Source organism: Colobus angolensis, unplaced genomic scaffold (genome assembly GCF_000951035.1).
Source record: "Colobus angolensis palliatus isolate OR3802 unplaced genomic scaffold, Cang.pa_1.0 Scaffold99, whole genome shotgun sequence".
In the NCBI taxonomy this organism is placed as follows: domain Eukaryota; kingdom Metazoa; phylum Chordata; class Mammalia; order Primates; family Cercopithecidae; genus Colobus; species Colobus angolensis.
The window spans coordinates 4232782-4249286 of record NW_012123931.1 but is presented as its reverse complement, the minus strand read 5'-3'; the positions used below and the strand labels follow the sequence as shown (position 1 = coordinate 4249286).

General features: G+C 56.2%; 1 protein-coding gene across 1 annotated transcript; it reads right to left on the bottom strand.

The window, feature by feature from the left end:
- Window positions 1-2012: 2012 nt before the first annotated feature.
- LOC105505217 lies at window positions 2013-15707 on the bottom strand. Its single transcript, XM_011933012.1, is given in 11 exon segments — window positions 2013-2112; window positions 2947-3016; window positions 3600-3714; window positions 3819-3919; window positions 4521-4616; window positions 6767-6886; window positions 12758-12886; window positions 13185-13224; window positions 13450-13515; window positions 13736-13807; window positions 15660-15707. Coding segments are annotated over 11 exon segments (957 nt in total).
- Between the last annotated feature and the right edge of the window lie 798 nt (window positions 15708-16505).

Here is a 16505-nt window from a genome sequence, read left to right as displayed (position 1 = left end):
CGGCCGCCCCAGAGACCAGATTTGTTTGGGCCTCCACCTCCACAGGCCTGAACCACTATCTCTTCTGCTCCCCAGAAACCCAGCTCCCGGCAGACAGGCAGCATTCCCTCTTCATTCCTCAACACAGAGGGCCCATCACAACCCTCTCAGCAGACGGTAGAGCTCCACACACATCCTCTTAAACAGGCTTCACCTTTGATGGCCACAAGCCCCAACACGACCTCCTCCCAGGGATTGAATTTGGACAAAATAAAACATAAAAGCAGCATCTATTAAATTACCAGCAACATTTCCTACTAGGATTAACTCTAGGAGTGAGCAGTGTATTCCATTAGATGGATCAGTGCAGGGGTTAGCAAGCATTTTCCGTAAAGGGCCAGAAGGAAACTCTTTAAGGCTCTGCAGACCACTGGCTTTTAGTCACCACCTACTCAAACCCTCCCCTGTAGCAAGAAATCAGCCCTAGGCAAGATGTCAACAATTGAGCGTGGCCACATTCCCAGAAAACTTTCTTTATGGACGTGGAAGTTTGCATGTCATGTACTTCTCATGTGTCACAAGATACTATTCTACTTTCCATGTTTTCTACCATTTAAACATATAAAAGCCATTCTTTGCTCGTGGGCCACATAAAAACAGGCAGCAAGAAATTTGACCGTTAGACCAGCGGCAGCTGACCCCTGGATGGAGCATTAGAGCTTGGGTGCATGTCCCACCCCAGGGCTTCCAGGAGAGGGAGTGCAGGCTGATGCCACCTCCACCCCCATCTCTCTAGGGGAGAAGGCGGAGCTGGTGCTGTATGAAGTTTGGCTGCAGATCCTGGGCCAGCACTACACCAAGGCCTTGGAGGACAAAACCAGCCCTGACTTCTGGGAACTTCAGGGGAGCTGACCGGATGGGTGAAGTCGGGGGGTCGGGGAAGAGGCCTCGGGAAGATGGGGGATGACTGGACAAGGCTTTGGTAGAGCTGTGACCCTCTTCATCCTCTCCTGACTCCCCAGCTGACCTTCGTCCTCAGACCTCTGCCAAACTTTGACCAAGTGGTGGTGGAGGAATTCCAGTGGGTCCGGGGTGGCCCTGGGTGACCCAGGGCTCAGACCTGGGTTCTGGGGTTGAGGGCAGGAGGCTGGAAGAGATGACCGCCCTTAGGCCCCCCAGGCTGCCCAGCCCCCTGAAGTCTGTGATAATCCTCCCGCCAGGCTGGACCCACTGACCGCCAGAGTGGGTGCCACCTTCTTCAGCGCGGCGCCAGCTCAGGCTCTTGTGTGGGACTGTGTGTCAGGGTCTGCACACCTGCACACCCTGGGGGAGGCAGAGGGCCTCTTGGTAGAGATGGTCATCCCAGACCTCGGTCAGTAACTCCTTCCCTCTGCAGGCCCCCTCCGTCTGTCCATTGGCCTCCTCCCTTGGGCTCGCTGCCTCCACATGCCCTAATCTGAAACCTGCCTCCCTTCCTCATGGAGCCCTCCAAGATGCTCGTAGCCCCAGCTCCCTGGTCCCACAGCAACTTCTGGGCCCAGCCTCCCTTCTCAGAAGTCTGGGAGGCAGGGCCCCCGCCTGGCCATAGCCTTCTTGGTCTGCTCTAGGCACTCCTAGCCCCAACCTGCCGGACGCCTCCATCCCCGGCTATGCTGTGGCTCTTCTCATTCTAGACCTCCTACTCGTCACATTTGCCCTTGTCCTAGTGAGTGTCTGACTGGGCCCAGACTCCTTCCTGAGGGACAGGCTGAGCCTTTGATGCCTTGAGCCCTTGAGCTAAGCTGAGGGGTGAGCAGACTCCTTTACACCCCTGATTCCCCCACCCAAGCCCAGCATCTCCTCACCCTCCAGCTGGGGCTGCAGGGTTTGGGGTCAGGGAGCTGGGTCTAATCCCAGTGACACTGCCCTTCTTGTCAAGGTGCTAAAGTGGAGGGCCTCCCATGGGGTGTTCAGCCTGGGAGCGTAGACACGCACAGTCAGTACAGAGGACCCTCTCCAGACAGGTAAGTGGTTCTCCCTGACCCCCCCCCACCCTAATTTTGTTCTGCCAGGGCCTTCTGCAAACACTCCCCGGGGGCTACTGTCAGCAGTGCCTTGGTGGTGCAGTCAATGTGCCAGAAAAGCTCCCCACTACTGTGGGAAGTGGCTCAGGCAGTCAAGTAGACTCCCCCAAGCAGGCCCCACCTACCCCTAGCCTGTTCCCAGCTGCCTCCCACCAACCCTAGAAATGATGCTGGGAGATGACAGAGACTGAACTTAGGTGCACGGGGGCCAGGAGACCTGGGACAGAGAACAGGAGGTGTGGGGAGAGAATCTTGCCTCCCCTACTTCCCACTGCATGAGAGCCAGACAGTGGCACCTCCATGTCCTGGAAGGACATGTATGGACCCAGTTCAGTTTCCCCTTTGTCTCATGGCCTTTCTTCTCCCTTGACCAGGGCCAGGTGGATGTGGGAAGAGACGCAGCACCATCCTGGGTGCACTTAGACTCATTCCTCACTCCTGGTCTTCACTCCCTTTCCTCTACACACAGGTAACACCTCATGCTGCTGATCCCTCTGCTGAAACCCAAACTCCAAACCTCTCCTCTCCCCACCTTCACCATGCCCCACGGCTTCCACAGACAGTGCCTCAACCCTGAAGCACTGTCTGGGGTTGAGGGCAGGAGGCTGGAAGAGATTACCTGCCTTAGGTCCCCCAGTTCCAACACCACTGACTTTCCCAGGAACTCAGAGCCAGAGAGGGCCAGGGATCAGCCCAAGGTCACACAGCCAGGGACTTCCTCTCTCCTACACCCCCAAGGACTGGACTTGCAGGGCTGGGACAGAGGTGGGGTAGGGGAAAGCAATGCCTTGTCAACCCACACAGGGAACCCCACTCCCATCCCCAAGGTACATGAAGTCAAGGAACACCCCTGCTCCCACGTCCATGCTCACTCGGGGCCCTGCTCCAAGTGCTTGGCACTCACATCAGCCTTACGCCCTCCATGCCACAGGTATTGGTCTTCTTTACAGAGTGGTAAATGGTGGCCAATACAGCTAGACCACACAGAGGACTTAGGCACAGCTCGGGGGGCCACAGTCTCTGCTGTCCCTCCTGCCACCAAAGTGTGGTCCTGCTCCAGGCAGCAGGAAGGGGACAGAAGCCCGCCCCAAAGAGGGCTGGGACAGGGCACCCTTACGCCTGCCTAGTCTGGCCCAGTAGGGCTGGAGAGATTGTCAGTCCTAAGAGAAACGATGGCCCTTTGGGGGTACGGAAGTCAGGAAGCAATCCAAAGTTGGTATTTAAAATATTGATTTCTAGATACTTAGATAGTCATCTGGTGTGAGGAGCTGGGAGGGTCCCAGGGTACAGCCCACAAGAGGAGGAAGACTGAAAAGGGGTCGGAGTGGGAATGGGAGCTGCTGAGGGCAAGGCCCACCCCCCTCCCTGACTCCCTGAACCCAGCCACAGAGCCAGTCAGCCTCAGGCCAGAGGGTGTGAGTAACGGGGCCCTGGCTGCTCTACAGTGGATCAGAGCCAGTGGGTGTGGGGGGTCTTCCAGGGCAGATGTGGGGTGCAGACCAAGGTAAAGCAGGCTCCCAGGGCAGAGACTGAGGCCGACCCCTGCAGCCCCCCTACTGCAGAGGGGGACACAGGGATAGGCAAGGGTCTTAACCCAGAAAGCCCCAGCAGCTCCTGTGCCCACTGAGGCTTGGCAGTGGTGGAACCCAGGAATGGCCTTTGAACCCATGACCTGGAAGGGGGAGCCAAGGGTAGTACTGGCCTGAAGGCTCCCCTACCTGCAGGCAGTGGGCAGGCCCAGTGAGGGGACCCCAGGAGCCCAGACCATGAGCTTACCTGGCCAAAGACAGCAGCCAGCAGCAAGACATCAAAGAGGGTTGGTGGACAGATCATCACATCAAGGTTGACTGCGGCCGGCACCAGGTTCCTCTGTACTTCTGGAACACACAGGCCTCTCCTTCCCATCCCTGAAGCGCACCTGCCCCCACCCCAGCACCCCAAAGACCAGCCTAATAGATGCATTTGTCCTGGGTCAGCCCTGCTGTCCAAGCAACTACAATTTCTCACTAGAGAGCCAGGGCGGGGCAGGGTGCAGGAGGGGTCCCTGGAAGATGCTCCCCGGGGTGCCCTGAAGCCTAAAACATTCCCCACTGGGCCTTCTCAGGGAGGGAGGGTTATGGCAGCCTGTTCTCTCCAGCCACCTCCATCACCACAGGAGCCCTTACAGGCCTCAGGAGACGATTGGCTCACTGGAGCCAGGACCAGCATAGACACAGCCCTGGGGCTGAGGCTGACTAGGTGGTCTCTCTGTCTTCACTCTGTCACTTTGTGTTCAAGTTTTGGTCTCCTGGCCCACTACAAGCCAGGCTGTTTCAGGCTTTTATGAGGCCTTGCACAGAGACAGAGTTCAAACACAGCTGGTGAACTCAGTGGGCCTTAGGGAGGTGGCACATACTTGGGGGCGGGGGCTGGGTAGCAGGGAAGGGCGGCTCTGGGGGCTAGCATGCCTGTCTGGAGGTGGCACAATGGGACCTGCACCATGTGAGGAGAGAGGGTTCACCTGGAAGAGTGGACCAGCCAGATGGCCACCAAGCTGGATGGCCACCGCCAGAGCCTGCAGGACAGTAGAGGGGGCTGGGAAGGGACAGAGGACAGCTGAGGGGCAGGGAACCTGTATTCATCCATACAGACACGTGAGTCTTCCCTAAGTGGGTTTTCCCCACGGGGGTGAGGGGGCATTCAAGACACACCTCCAGCTCACCTCAAACCATCTCAGGAGGCCACCACCAACTCACACAGGCCAGTTGAATTGTCACAGCAACCCCAGAACAGCACAGCCCTATCCTTCAGATGAATAAACAGAGGGAGAGAATCATCTCACAGCCAGAAGCAGGGACTCAGACCCAGGTCCTGTTGCAGTGCTGCCTTGATGGCTCCGCCTGCACCTCCTCCGGGACTCAGTTCCTGCTAACAAGTGACCACTTGAGTACGGGTGAAATAGGTGCTATTATCCCCATCTGGCTGCTGGGGAAAGGGAAGCAAGGCACAGGTGACTTGACCAAGGCCAACGTGACAGGCCTGGTTCAACCCCATCTGTCTCGGCCAGCACATCCCCATGGCAGAGGCTTTACTGTGATCCAAACCTGGAAGGTGGAACTTCTTCCAATGTCCCACCCAAGACACAGAGCGTGCAGCTCCACATTTGGGGAGGTGACAGTGTGGGAAACTGGCTAGGCAAAGGCCTCATGGAGCCCAGGGTTCTCTAGGGTCAGGACAGCACTGGAGCCCACCCCAACACCCACTGGAAACCTGGAATCTGCACCTGCAGGAGATCAGGAGAGGGGTTCAGCCTCCGATGCACCTGCAGCAAGGTGAGACAGGCACAGGTGGGCGCCCTGCTTCCAACCAGCCTCAGGTGGGCAGGAAGCGGATCTCCTGCCTGACCTTCCTCTCCTGCCTCCCAGAAGCAGAGAAGGGGCAGCCACCCATCAGGCCATTGCCCAAATTGAAGCTGCTGAAGCTAGGTCCTAACAGGACAGTGTGACACCTAGTATCCCAGGCCCGGGCCAAGGCAGTCCAGTCTCTGGTGAGGACCTGGTAGAAAAGAGATGTGATGTCCCCACGTGGCTCTATAAACCTCTTATTGAGGATAATCAAGGAAACGGACAAGACCATCAAGCTCAGCCAACAACACGAGGGGGACCAGGGGCAGGCAAAAGTCAGTTTGGGCCCAGGCCTGGCCGCTGGAAGGATGGTGGATGAGGGGTCAGCCACGGTGGAGGGGAATGGATGGCCACGGGCTGGGTGGTCAGGGCTGTCAGCTCCTGCAGCCCCTGTGGAACATCTGCCCAGGCCTGGCTCTGCACTCAGCCTTCTGCCAGGAGCCACAGGTGCCTGGACACCAGCCTCAAGTAGGGATGGTGGCAGGAAAGGCACTTGTGGCCACATGTGGGCACCTAAGCATGGGACAGAGGGGTATCGTGCCCCAAAAAGATAATACAGGCCAAGAACTTAAGCAGATGTGACACCATCAATAAATCCCCCTGTCCTGGGTCACATCAGTTAAGTCAGCGCCTACCCTGACCCTGAAGCTGCAGCTTAGTCTGGTTGAGACTCACAAAGAGATGTTAGTGCTGGGCAGGGGGCCTGGCCCAGCCTGCGATGTCCAGCAAAGCTGTGGGCTGGACAAGAATCTCTGAAGATTAGTCTAGGACAAGAACAGCTGTGTCTGGGCAGGGAGTGGGGGCAATGCCCAGGGGGCAGGAGGCCTGAGGACCTTTAACTAGGTAGGGTGCCAGGTCAGGATGTGCAGAAGAGAAGGTGGCATGGCAGCATCCTGCCCGAGGCCAGGCTATAAACCTAGGGGCCACCTTGTCTAGCCTAAACCATGCTGCCGCCCAGATGCCATCCTTCAAATGTGAAGCAGGGCTGGGAGAGCCCCTAGATCCCTCATCCCTCCCTCCCCAAGCTGGTTCCCATCCCTCACCAGAAGGAAATGGAACTCTTCTACGGGGCACAGCATGCCAGGTTCTCCATCACCAGGGGAAGGGGCAGGGGGGAGGGGGAGCTGCAGCTAGGTGAGAAAGAACCCAGGTCCCACTCTGTCCTTTTCTTTGCATGGGGCCAAGGAGAGTCACAGGGGAAGGGCCAGGTTAAGAGGGCTCCACCCTGGTGCCCAGAGCTACCCAGAGAGAAAACCCCCCATCTTCCCAATTCTGCTCCCAGCTCACGCTGCTGGGATAACATCCTCCCCATCAGAGAGGCCATGGGAGGCAGAGGCTGACCCTGCTCCTTCAGGCACCTCAGCGGGTTTGGGTCCACCTTCATCATGATCAGGGAGTGGGTCCCAGGGATCACAAATGTGAGGGGCAGCTTCTTGGGCTCCAGGTGCTCCAAGGTAGACCCTGCAGGGCACCAGAGCTAGAAGGGTGTTGGGGAGGCCGGGCACGGTGGCTCACGCTTGTAATCTCAACACTGAAAGGCTGAGATGCGTGGATCACGAGGTCAGGAGATTGAGACCATCCTAGCTAACACGGTCAAACCACATCTCTACTAAAACTACAAAAAATTAGCCAGGCATAGTGGCATGCACCTGTAGTCCCAGCTACTCAGGAGAATCACTTGAACTCAGGAGGCGGAGGTTGAACAGGGCCAGGATCTGAGCTCTGCATGGCCATGGTGACCCTGAGTCAGGTACCCCTACGTTAGTCTCAGTTGTAACTCTGTCTCATGGGGGATGTCAGCATTACCTCTGGAGTCAAAGTAGGTAAGCCAGGGTAACCAGAGTTCCCAGGAGGGACCAAGACCAAAGGATGCAGGGGTCAGGCCTGTCCCGGAAGGTCAGGCTCGATGAGGGGATCTGTGAGACCAGGGTGGCCAAGGGCCTGCCCTTCAGGTTAGAGGCATCTGGGTCCTGGTCTAGACCCTCATATGTCATCCAGAGACCCAACCCTGGGGACAATTCCTCCCAGGCTGGTAGCAGAGAGTCGATCCTTGTACTCACCCCACCAAAAGCTCTGAAATGAGGGGACCTGTGGGTGGGGGAAAGACTCTTCAGGAAAAGGTTCTCAGGGACAGGGAAGGTTTGAGCTGGGTCTTAGGGCAGCCAGAGAGGTAGGTGACAGGCCCTCTCACAAAGCCCGCCAGAGAATGCAGGAGAGACACAGGTGTAGTGCCGGGAATGTTCTGGAAGACAGGAGGCAGCCTCCCACTCACCGATGTGGCCGAGTAGTGAGGTCAGGTCCACACACCAGGAGAAGCTGGTATCCACACACTGGTGCACTTTGTTTCTTGTTTTAGAGACAGGGTCTTGCTCTGTTGCCCAGGCTGGAGTGCAGTGGCTTAATCATAGCTCACTGTAGCCTTGACCTCCTGGGTTCATGCCATCTTCCCACCTCAGCCTCCTAAGCAGCTGGGACTATAGGCGCATGCCACCATGCCTAGTTTTATTTTTTGTAGAGACAAGGTCTCGCTATGTTGCCCAGGCTGGTCTCAAGCGCTTTCCACCTCAGCCTCCCAAAACACTGGGATTACAGGGACAAGCCAGTGCTCCTGGCCATCCTGGTGCATTTTGGTTGCCATGGTGCACAGGAGGTATGAGCTGGGGAGCAGAATCTGCTCCTGGACCTCTACCCAGGCCTGCACCCAGACTGACCCCTGGGCTGCAGGGAGCAGGTGTGGAGAGAATGCAGCAAGCAAAGTCAGTGATGGAGACCCAGGCTGGGACTAGAAGAGATAGGGCTCCAACCCTCAGCCTAGTGGCCCTGCCCAACCCCTTGGGGCCAAGATGACTTCCTAGGAAGCCAGGCATGGAGGCCAGCATGCACCTGAACTGAGGACAGAAGACTCTGATGAGAGGGAGGGGGAGGCCTCTGACATAGTTTGGATACTTTTCCCATCCACATCTCATGTTGAAATGTGATCCCCAATGCTGGAGGTGGGGCCTAGAGTGTGAGGTGTTTGGGTCATGGTGGGTGATCCCTCATGAATGGATTAGTGCCCTCCCCATGGTAATGAGTGAGTTTTCTTATTTTTTTCTTTTTTCTTTTTTTTTTTTTTTTGAGCCAGTGTCTCACTCACAGCCCAGGCTGGAGTGCAGTGGCACGATCTCGGCTCACAGGAACCTCGACCTCCTGGGTTCAAGTGATTCAATGAGTGAGTTTTCTATCAGTTCACAGGAGAGTTGGTCGTTTAAAAGAGCCTGATGCCTCCTCTCTCTTGCTTCCCCTCTCACCATGCAACATGCCTGCTCCCTCTTTGCCTCCCACCAGGAGTAAAAGCTTCCTGAGGCTTCACCAGAAGCCTAGCAGTTGCTTGTACAGCATGCAGAACTGTGAGGCAAATAAACCTCTTTTATAAATTACCCAGTCTCAGGGCCAGGAGTGGTGCTCATGCCTGTAATCCCAGCATTTTGGGAGGCTGAGGCGGGTGAATCACTTAAGGTCAGGAGTTCAAGACCAGCCTGGCCAACCTGGTGAAACCCTGTCTCTACTAAAAATACAAAATTAGCCAAAATTAGTGTATGCCTGTAATCCAAGCTACTTGGGAGGCTGAGGCATGAAAATTGCTTGAACCTGGGAGGCAGAGGTTGGAGTGAGCCGAGATCACACCATTGCACTCTAGCCTGGGTCACAAGAACGAAACTCCATCTCAAAACTCTGTCTCTACTAAAGATACAAAAAATTAGCCAGTCATGGTGGTGCATGCTGTAATTCCAGCTACTCCAGAGGCTGAGGCAGGAGAATAGCCTGAACCCAGGAGGCGGAGGTTGCAGTGACCTGAGATCATGCCACTGTACTCCAGCCTGGGCAACAGAGCTAGACTTCCTCTCAAAAATAAATAAATAAATCAGTTTCAGGTATTCCTCTAGTGCAACGCAAAATGGGCTAATACAGCCTTCACGCTTGGTGTCCACTGGACCTGACACTCAGGGAAGGGCTGGTCTTGACTCTGCCATTAACAGGCAGACTATGACAGAGCAGTTCCCCTGCTCTGCCTCAGTTTGTCCTCTCTCAGCTGAGCAGAGCAGGGATAATTGCTTCTCATGTGGGTCACAGAACAAAACAAAGCCCTGAGTCCCACAGGAAGGTAGGTGGGCTATGTCCAAGGGAAGACAGACCTGGGGCTGGGGCAGTATTTTATGTCTCCAGGGTGGCAGAGGGACATGGAGAAGATGTCTCCTTCGTGGACAAGGGAGAAGGGAAGATAAGTAGAGAGGTGCCAGACACCTGCCTCATCTCCACCTCCCCCACCCCACACCAGGCCCATTCCCACTTAGCCCCCAACTCAGGCTGCACTGTTCTCCTTACGGTCAGTGTGACTTCATGGCCAAGCTGACAGAAGCTGACAGCTTGGATTCATCAGGGACAGCATGTAGTGTAAGTGATATGCAGGACGGAAGTGGGAGGGAACACGGGAACCATGGTGTCAGGTCTGGGGCTGCCAACATGGTACCTGCCTGGCTGTGGGCAGACCATGCTGGCCCACCCTGCCAGATGTGGCCTCTAATTCTAAGGTCTCCGAGTTCCAAGCCAGGACTGGAGCCAGACTCCTTTTGGGGACAGGGGACACAGTCCACATAGACATCACTTGTGCTTTGGGCAAAGCCAGCTGGACAAATGAAGGGGAGGGGCCCTGCTGGAGGGTAAAACTGGGCCTGGACTACTCAGACCTGCCTCTGTGACAGGACAGTCCCATCCTTCCAGTCAGACTCCTGAGCTGGAAGCTCACCCAGCCAGGGAGTGGGGAAGGGGTGGCCTGCAGTCTCCCTTAAGTCTGTAGCCCCTCCCACCCAAGGGAGCTCCATAAAAAAAAGATGCAGAAACACCAAGTGCTCCTCCCAGCTGCTGGCTGCTTCCTGGTGTGGCCTCCAGGACCCTGGATGAGTTAAGATGGGGCTGCCAGCAGCTGGGGGCACGGGGAAAGCTGGGTCCCCAGGGTGGATGCCTAGCAGGAACATGCAGGTATGGCAAGTGATGGGCCCTGAGAGCTGAGCCCCTTCGGCCCAGGGGACCTTGGTGACATACCTGCTGCTGAGCTCAACCCAAGGAGTCAGGGCCTCCTGCCAAGCAGCCTCTCTGCTTCTGAAGAGAGTCTTGGGATCGTTACCCCTCTGCCCAGGGCTCAAGTATCCAGGCTGTGGAAGGGCCAGCAGTCAGAAAGACGAAGGCCGTGGATGTGGGTTCCCTAGCAGCCAGGAGCCTTGGTGGACAAAGCCCCTGTGAGGGGGATGAGGGGGAAGGGAGACTGAGCTGTACCCCCCACCCTGAGATCTGTGGTACCGGGCTCCAGAGGGGGACCTGGAGGGAGATGAGCATGAGACGAACCGCTACTGATGCCTTTGAGCACCTACTCTGCAGGGCTGGGCCAGCCGGCGGTTGGCATCAGAGGAGTAGGCCAGGGGCCACAAGAAATAAGGCTTGGTTTGGTAGAGCTGTGACCCTCTTCATCCTCTCCTGACCCCCCAGCTGACCCTCATCCCCAGACCTCTGCAGAACTTTGACCAAGTGGTGGTAGAGGAATTCTAGGGGGTCCGGGGTGGCCCTGGGTGACCCAGGGCTCAGACCAGGGTTCTGGGGTTGAGGGCAGGAGGCTGGAAGAGATGACCTACCCTAGTCCTGCAAGGTTGCAAAGCCCCTGAAGCCTGTGATGATTCTCCCACCAGTCCAGATCCACTGACCGCTAGAATGGGTGCCACCTTCAGGGTGGCACCAGCCCGGGCCCTCAGGTGGGACTGTGCGTGCCAGTGTCTGCACACCCTGGGGGAGGCAGAGGGCCTCTTGGTAGACACAGCCATCCCACACCTCAGTCAGTACTTCCTTCCCTCTGCAGGCCTCCTCCCTCTGTCCATCTGCCTCCTCCACGTGCCCTGATCTGAAGCCTGCCTCCCCTGCTCATGGAGCCCTCCAAGATGCTCCTAGCCCCACTCTCTGGTCCCGCGGCACCTTCTGAGTGCAGATTCTGCCTTCTCAGAAGTCTGGGAGGCAGGGCCCTGCCTGGTCATAGTCTTCTTGCTCTGCTCTAGGCACTCCTGGCCCCAAAGCCTCCAGCCCGCTGGACACCTTCATCTCCAGCTATGCCGTGGTTCTCCTCATCCCGGGCTTCCTGCTCGTCATAGTTGCCCTTGTCCTGGTGAGTGTCTGGCTGGGCCCAGGCTCCTTCCTGAGGGGCAGGCCGAGCCTTTGACACCTTGAGCCTTTTAGCCAAGCTGAGGAGATTCTCCCACCCAAGCCCAGCATCTCCTCATCCTCCAGCTGGGGCCACAGGATTTGGGGCGGGGGGGTGGGCCTGAACCCAGTGTCCCTGCCCTTCTTGTCAAGGTGCTAAACTGGAGGGCGTGTCTTGGGTGGTGACTTTCCCAGGAACTCAGAGCCAGAGAGGGCCAGGCACCAGCCCAAGGTCACACAGCCAGGGGCTTCTTCCCTCCTAGACCACCAAGGACTGACCTGCAGGGCTGGGACAGAGGTGGGGTGGGGAAAAGCAATGCCTTGGCAAGGCAGGGAGCCCCACTCCCATCCCTAAGGTGCATAAAGTCGAGGAACACCCCTGCTCCCACATCCATGCTCACTCAGGGCCCTGCTCCAAGTGCTTGGCACTCACACCACCCTTGGCACTCACACAGGTATCGGTCTCATTTACAGAGGGGGAAATGGTGGCCAAAAGCCTCCCCAAGCACACACAGCTAGACCACACAGAGGACTTAGGTGCAGCTGAGGGGTCCACAGTCTCTGCTGCCCCTTCTGCTACTCGTGCTGCAAGAGACCACACTTTGGAGAGGGAGGAACGAGAGTGAGCTGGGTGCTCACACATGGGGCATGGGGGACTAGGGAAGGTTCAGCCAGGAGGAAAGAGCAAAGTCTGATCCTGTACATACATATCACAGAGCCCATGGATTCAGAAGACCCAGGGCCAGGTCCCAGTTCTGCGGCTGCTCAGCATGTGACCATGGTTAAATCATCTCCCTGGACTCTCCATGCACTTTGCATTCTGCGTGCACCTTCTAGAATGAGTGCGGACACTGGCTGGCCTCATACTTAGTGGGTAGGTTGCAGACCCCAAGTGCTTCTGCAAGGGGCTTTGCTTCTCCTCATAAGAGTGGCACAGCTGGCCACGTGATCTGGGGGTAGAATGGAGTAGCTCTGGAGGTAGCAGGTGGGGGCTGGGCTTGGGTTGCTGGCCCAGACAGGGCAGGGTACACCATAGGGTCACAGGGCCTGGCCCCCTCTCTAGCAGCCCTTGGCCCACAGGCTGCCCAGCTGCCCACCCACAACCCATACCTTTGGGCAGCCCCAGCTGCTGCAGTTCACTGAACAAGCATCCACCATCGACACTGTGCTTGGCCACACTGGAGAGGATGAAACTCAGCACTGCCACTGTGGCCTTCACATCGCCTGACTCCGAGGGACCTGTGAGTGGGACAGGGGGTGTCACTGTGGGCCCAGTCACCTCCCTGTTTCCCTCTTAACTTCAACTCAAAGCCCCCAGGCCTCCTGCAGCCACAGGCACTGCTACTGCTCTACCAGGAGCTGACAGAGGACAGGAAGGTGGGACTGTCAATGTCTTTCTTTCCCTCATGCTCCTCCACTAGGGAAGGTAGGTTCCCTACCGGGATGCTGCCGGGATGGGGGGTGGGGGCCTCTGTACCAGGCACCAGGCCGAGGTCCCAGGGTTACCTAGGGCCTGTGGACTCAGCGGGGTACTCACCAAACTTGGCATTAGCCGTCAGCTTCAGGATCTTCTCACACTATGGGGAAAGGAGACCTTCAGGGGGTGCCAGGCCCCTGCTCACCAACCCCTCAACCCTAGCCTGGATCCTGCAATAAAGAACAGACGGGCTGAAAAGAAGGAAGGGAGGTTCCCAGAGAGGATGAGAGGCTGATTCACCCATCTCCCTGGACCTAGTGCAGAGTTTCAGGGCACTGGGGGTCATAACGTCATGGAACAATGGGGTGCTGGGTCTTGTACTCACATCAGTCCCCCATCCCAGCAGCTCCTTTAGTACCTGGCTGCAGAGCAGCCACAACTTCACAGAGGACTGGAAGGGAAGTCCTTACATCAGCCAGGCTAGCAAACCTCACCCCTCCTTCCTGGGGACTGGCTCAGAGCAGGCCAGCCACTGATTAAGGCCACAAAGCATGGTAGCACAGGCTGAGAGCACTGAGGCCCTAACCCCAGAGAAACCTCACCAGCCTCTACACCCACAATCCCCAACCCAGCGCCCCTCCTCCACCCAGAGTAGACCCTGTGCACTCAACCATCTTGGCCAGCGTGCTGACCTCAGCCAGGACCCAGTCGGGTCAGTCCAGATCACCACAGAACTGGAACCTCTGCAAGGGAGGGAGGCAGATAATCAGGCTGGAGGGAAGGCTGAGGTGTGGCCAAGATCCGTGTGTCTCCCATACTGCTGCCCAGCAGGGACCCTGGTCCCCGTTGTAGATGGATGCCCTCTGGCCTCTTGTTCTCCCCTATCACCAGGCTGTTGAGTGAACTCTCTCCCTGACCCACCCTGCCACCAAACCCTGCTCTGAGGTCTACTCCAGGCACTCATCTGCTCAGCAAACATCAATCAAGCACCTTCTCTGTGCTAGTTCCCATTCTATGTGCTGGGGGTACAGCAGGGGATAAAACAAAGTCCTGGGCCTCATAGAGACGAGTGACCTCTCTCCCTTCTTCCCCATACCAACACAAGTCCAGCCACTCCAGCTTCCTTGCTGCTGCTCAGGGACACCAGCCTTGCTCCCGCCGCCATGCCTGCTGCACTTTCTGTGTGGCTTGCCATCCTTTATTTCATTCCACTCTCTGCTCAAGTGACACCTCATCAGACCAGCACTACTACTACTTCTTCTTCTTCTTCTTCTTCTTTCTTCTTCTTCTTCTTTTCTTTCTTCTTCTCCTTCTCCTTCTCTTCTCCTTCTTTCTCCTTCTTCTTCTTCTTCTTCTTCAAGACGGAGTCTCCCTCTGTTGCCTATGCTGGAGTGCAATGGCACAATCTTGGCTCACTGAAACCTCCACCTCCCGGGTTCAAGCAGTTCTCCTGCCTCAGTCTCCCAAGTAGCTGGGACTACAGGCATACATCACCACACCCAGCTTTTTTGTATTTTTAGTAAAGACAGGGTTTCACCACGTTGGCCATGCTGATCTCAAACTCCTGACCTCAGGTCATCTGCACACTCTCAAAGTGCTGGGATTACAGGCGTGAATCACTACACCCTGGCAGGCTGGCCCTTCTTGATCATACTTCCTAAGATAGCCCCTCACATAAGGAAATTTTGGGGGCCGGTGGAATGTTCATTATCTTGATTGTGGTGATCCAAGAGCCAGAAAGATTTGGTCTTTACTTGTCCAGCCTCATCTTTCTCTAACCTCCAGATGATACTCTCCCAGCTACAGGAAATGCATTCATTCCTGGGGAGCCATGCTCTCTCTCACCTGAAGTCTCTGCACATGCTGTTTCCTGTCTGAAGATGCAGGCCTCCCACCCTTGCCTCCCAACCCCTCCTACACAAACTCTACTTCAGCCAGCCAGCTCCTGCCATCTGCCTTTAAGGTTGATGGCATCCTCAGGGAGCCCCCTTAGAACTATACACAAGGAGCAGTTAGGTCTCTGCCCTGGGAGCCTTAACTGTGACTGCCAATTCAAGCCTCCGATTTCCCCTTCCCCAGGCAGCTCAAGTCCTCCCAGTGCCTAGCACACTTTATGGTACAGACTAGGCGCTTAGAACGTAAGGATGGATGGATGGATTGGATGGATGGATGGATGGATGGATGGATGGATGGATGGATGGATGGATAAGGCTCAGCCCCAAAACTACTACTTTCTGGGTCTGGAAAGAGCGGAGGGGCTTCCTAACAGTGTGGAAGAGTGAGCCTGAGCCTAAGCACGTTGTTGTACAAGTACCACAGCAGGGCTGGGGAACAGGGTGTCCTTGGGGGCTCCTCCTGGGGCTGGGGAGGACCTGAAAGGACTCCCAGCTCCAGACAAGCCGCATTTCCTGCCCCGGGAGGCAGGAGCCCTTCCTTCCACCAGGGAAGCACGGGGACTCTAAGTCAGGCCTGCCTGCTCTGTCTAACCGCCACACTCCGGAGCAGGATAGCAGTGGGCTTTTCTCTACCAGACAGGCAGCCCTCACGCCCGCACACACTGTTTGCGGAGAGGCCAGTGCATACAACCTCCCCCACCATATCCGGAGCCACTGGCGCCCCCTCATTCCCGCTGCAGCAGCCCATGCCTCGCTTCACCCCTGGTGCCTCATCATCGCACCAGGAAGCCAGGGGCCAGGAATTTCTTTTTCCGGTTCGGCGGGGTCAGCTGAGTCAACGATCACGTGACTGGAACTGAGCCCTCTGGGAGGGCGGGGCCTGCTCCAGTGAGGTTGAGAGCAGACCCCAGCCCACTGCAGGTGCCAAGGAGGAAATGCTGGCGTCTCCCCCGGCTCCCAGAATCCTTCCCTGGAAAAAAACAGCGCCAACCGCCAGTTTAACTGAGGACCGAATTAAGGCATCACAAAAGATAGTGGAAAAAAGTTATAAAGTATTTTTAAATTTTTGTGTTTTTTTATTGTTTTACTTTTTCCACGTATTTTTTATGCACAGTTGGTTAAATCCAAGGATCCAGAACCCGAAGATACAGAGAGCTGATCGTAGTTTGAGCTCTCTCCTCAATTACATGCCTATCCCATGCACCAGGTGCAGGTGGTTTTATTGTTGCAGGCTTTCAAGTTTTCAAAAGACAGAGCTCATGACAAACTGCTCTGTAGAATAGAAATGGAAAGTGTCCCAATTCATGGTAAAATTGAGCTCGTTTCTGAAGAGTTCTTTTACAAATCATAAGCACTATCCTGGTGAAAGCAACAGTATGTTAAGTTACTAGACTATCCCATACTATGTCAAAGAAAAATTTTAAGAACATAAGACCTGTAATCATAGCACTTTGGGAGGCCAAGGCCGGCAGATCACTTGAGCCCAGGAGTTCTAGACCAGCTTGGGCAACATAGGGTGAACTCATTTCTGAAGAGTTATTTTACA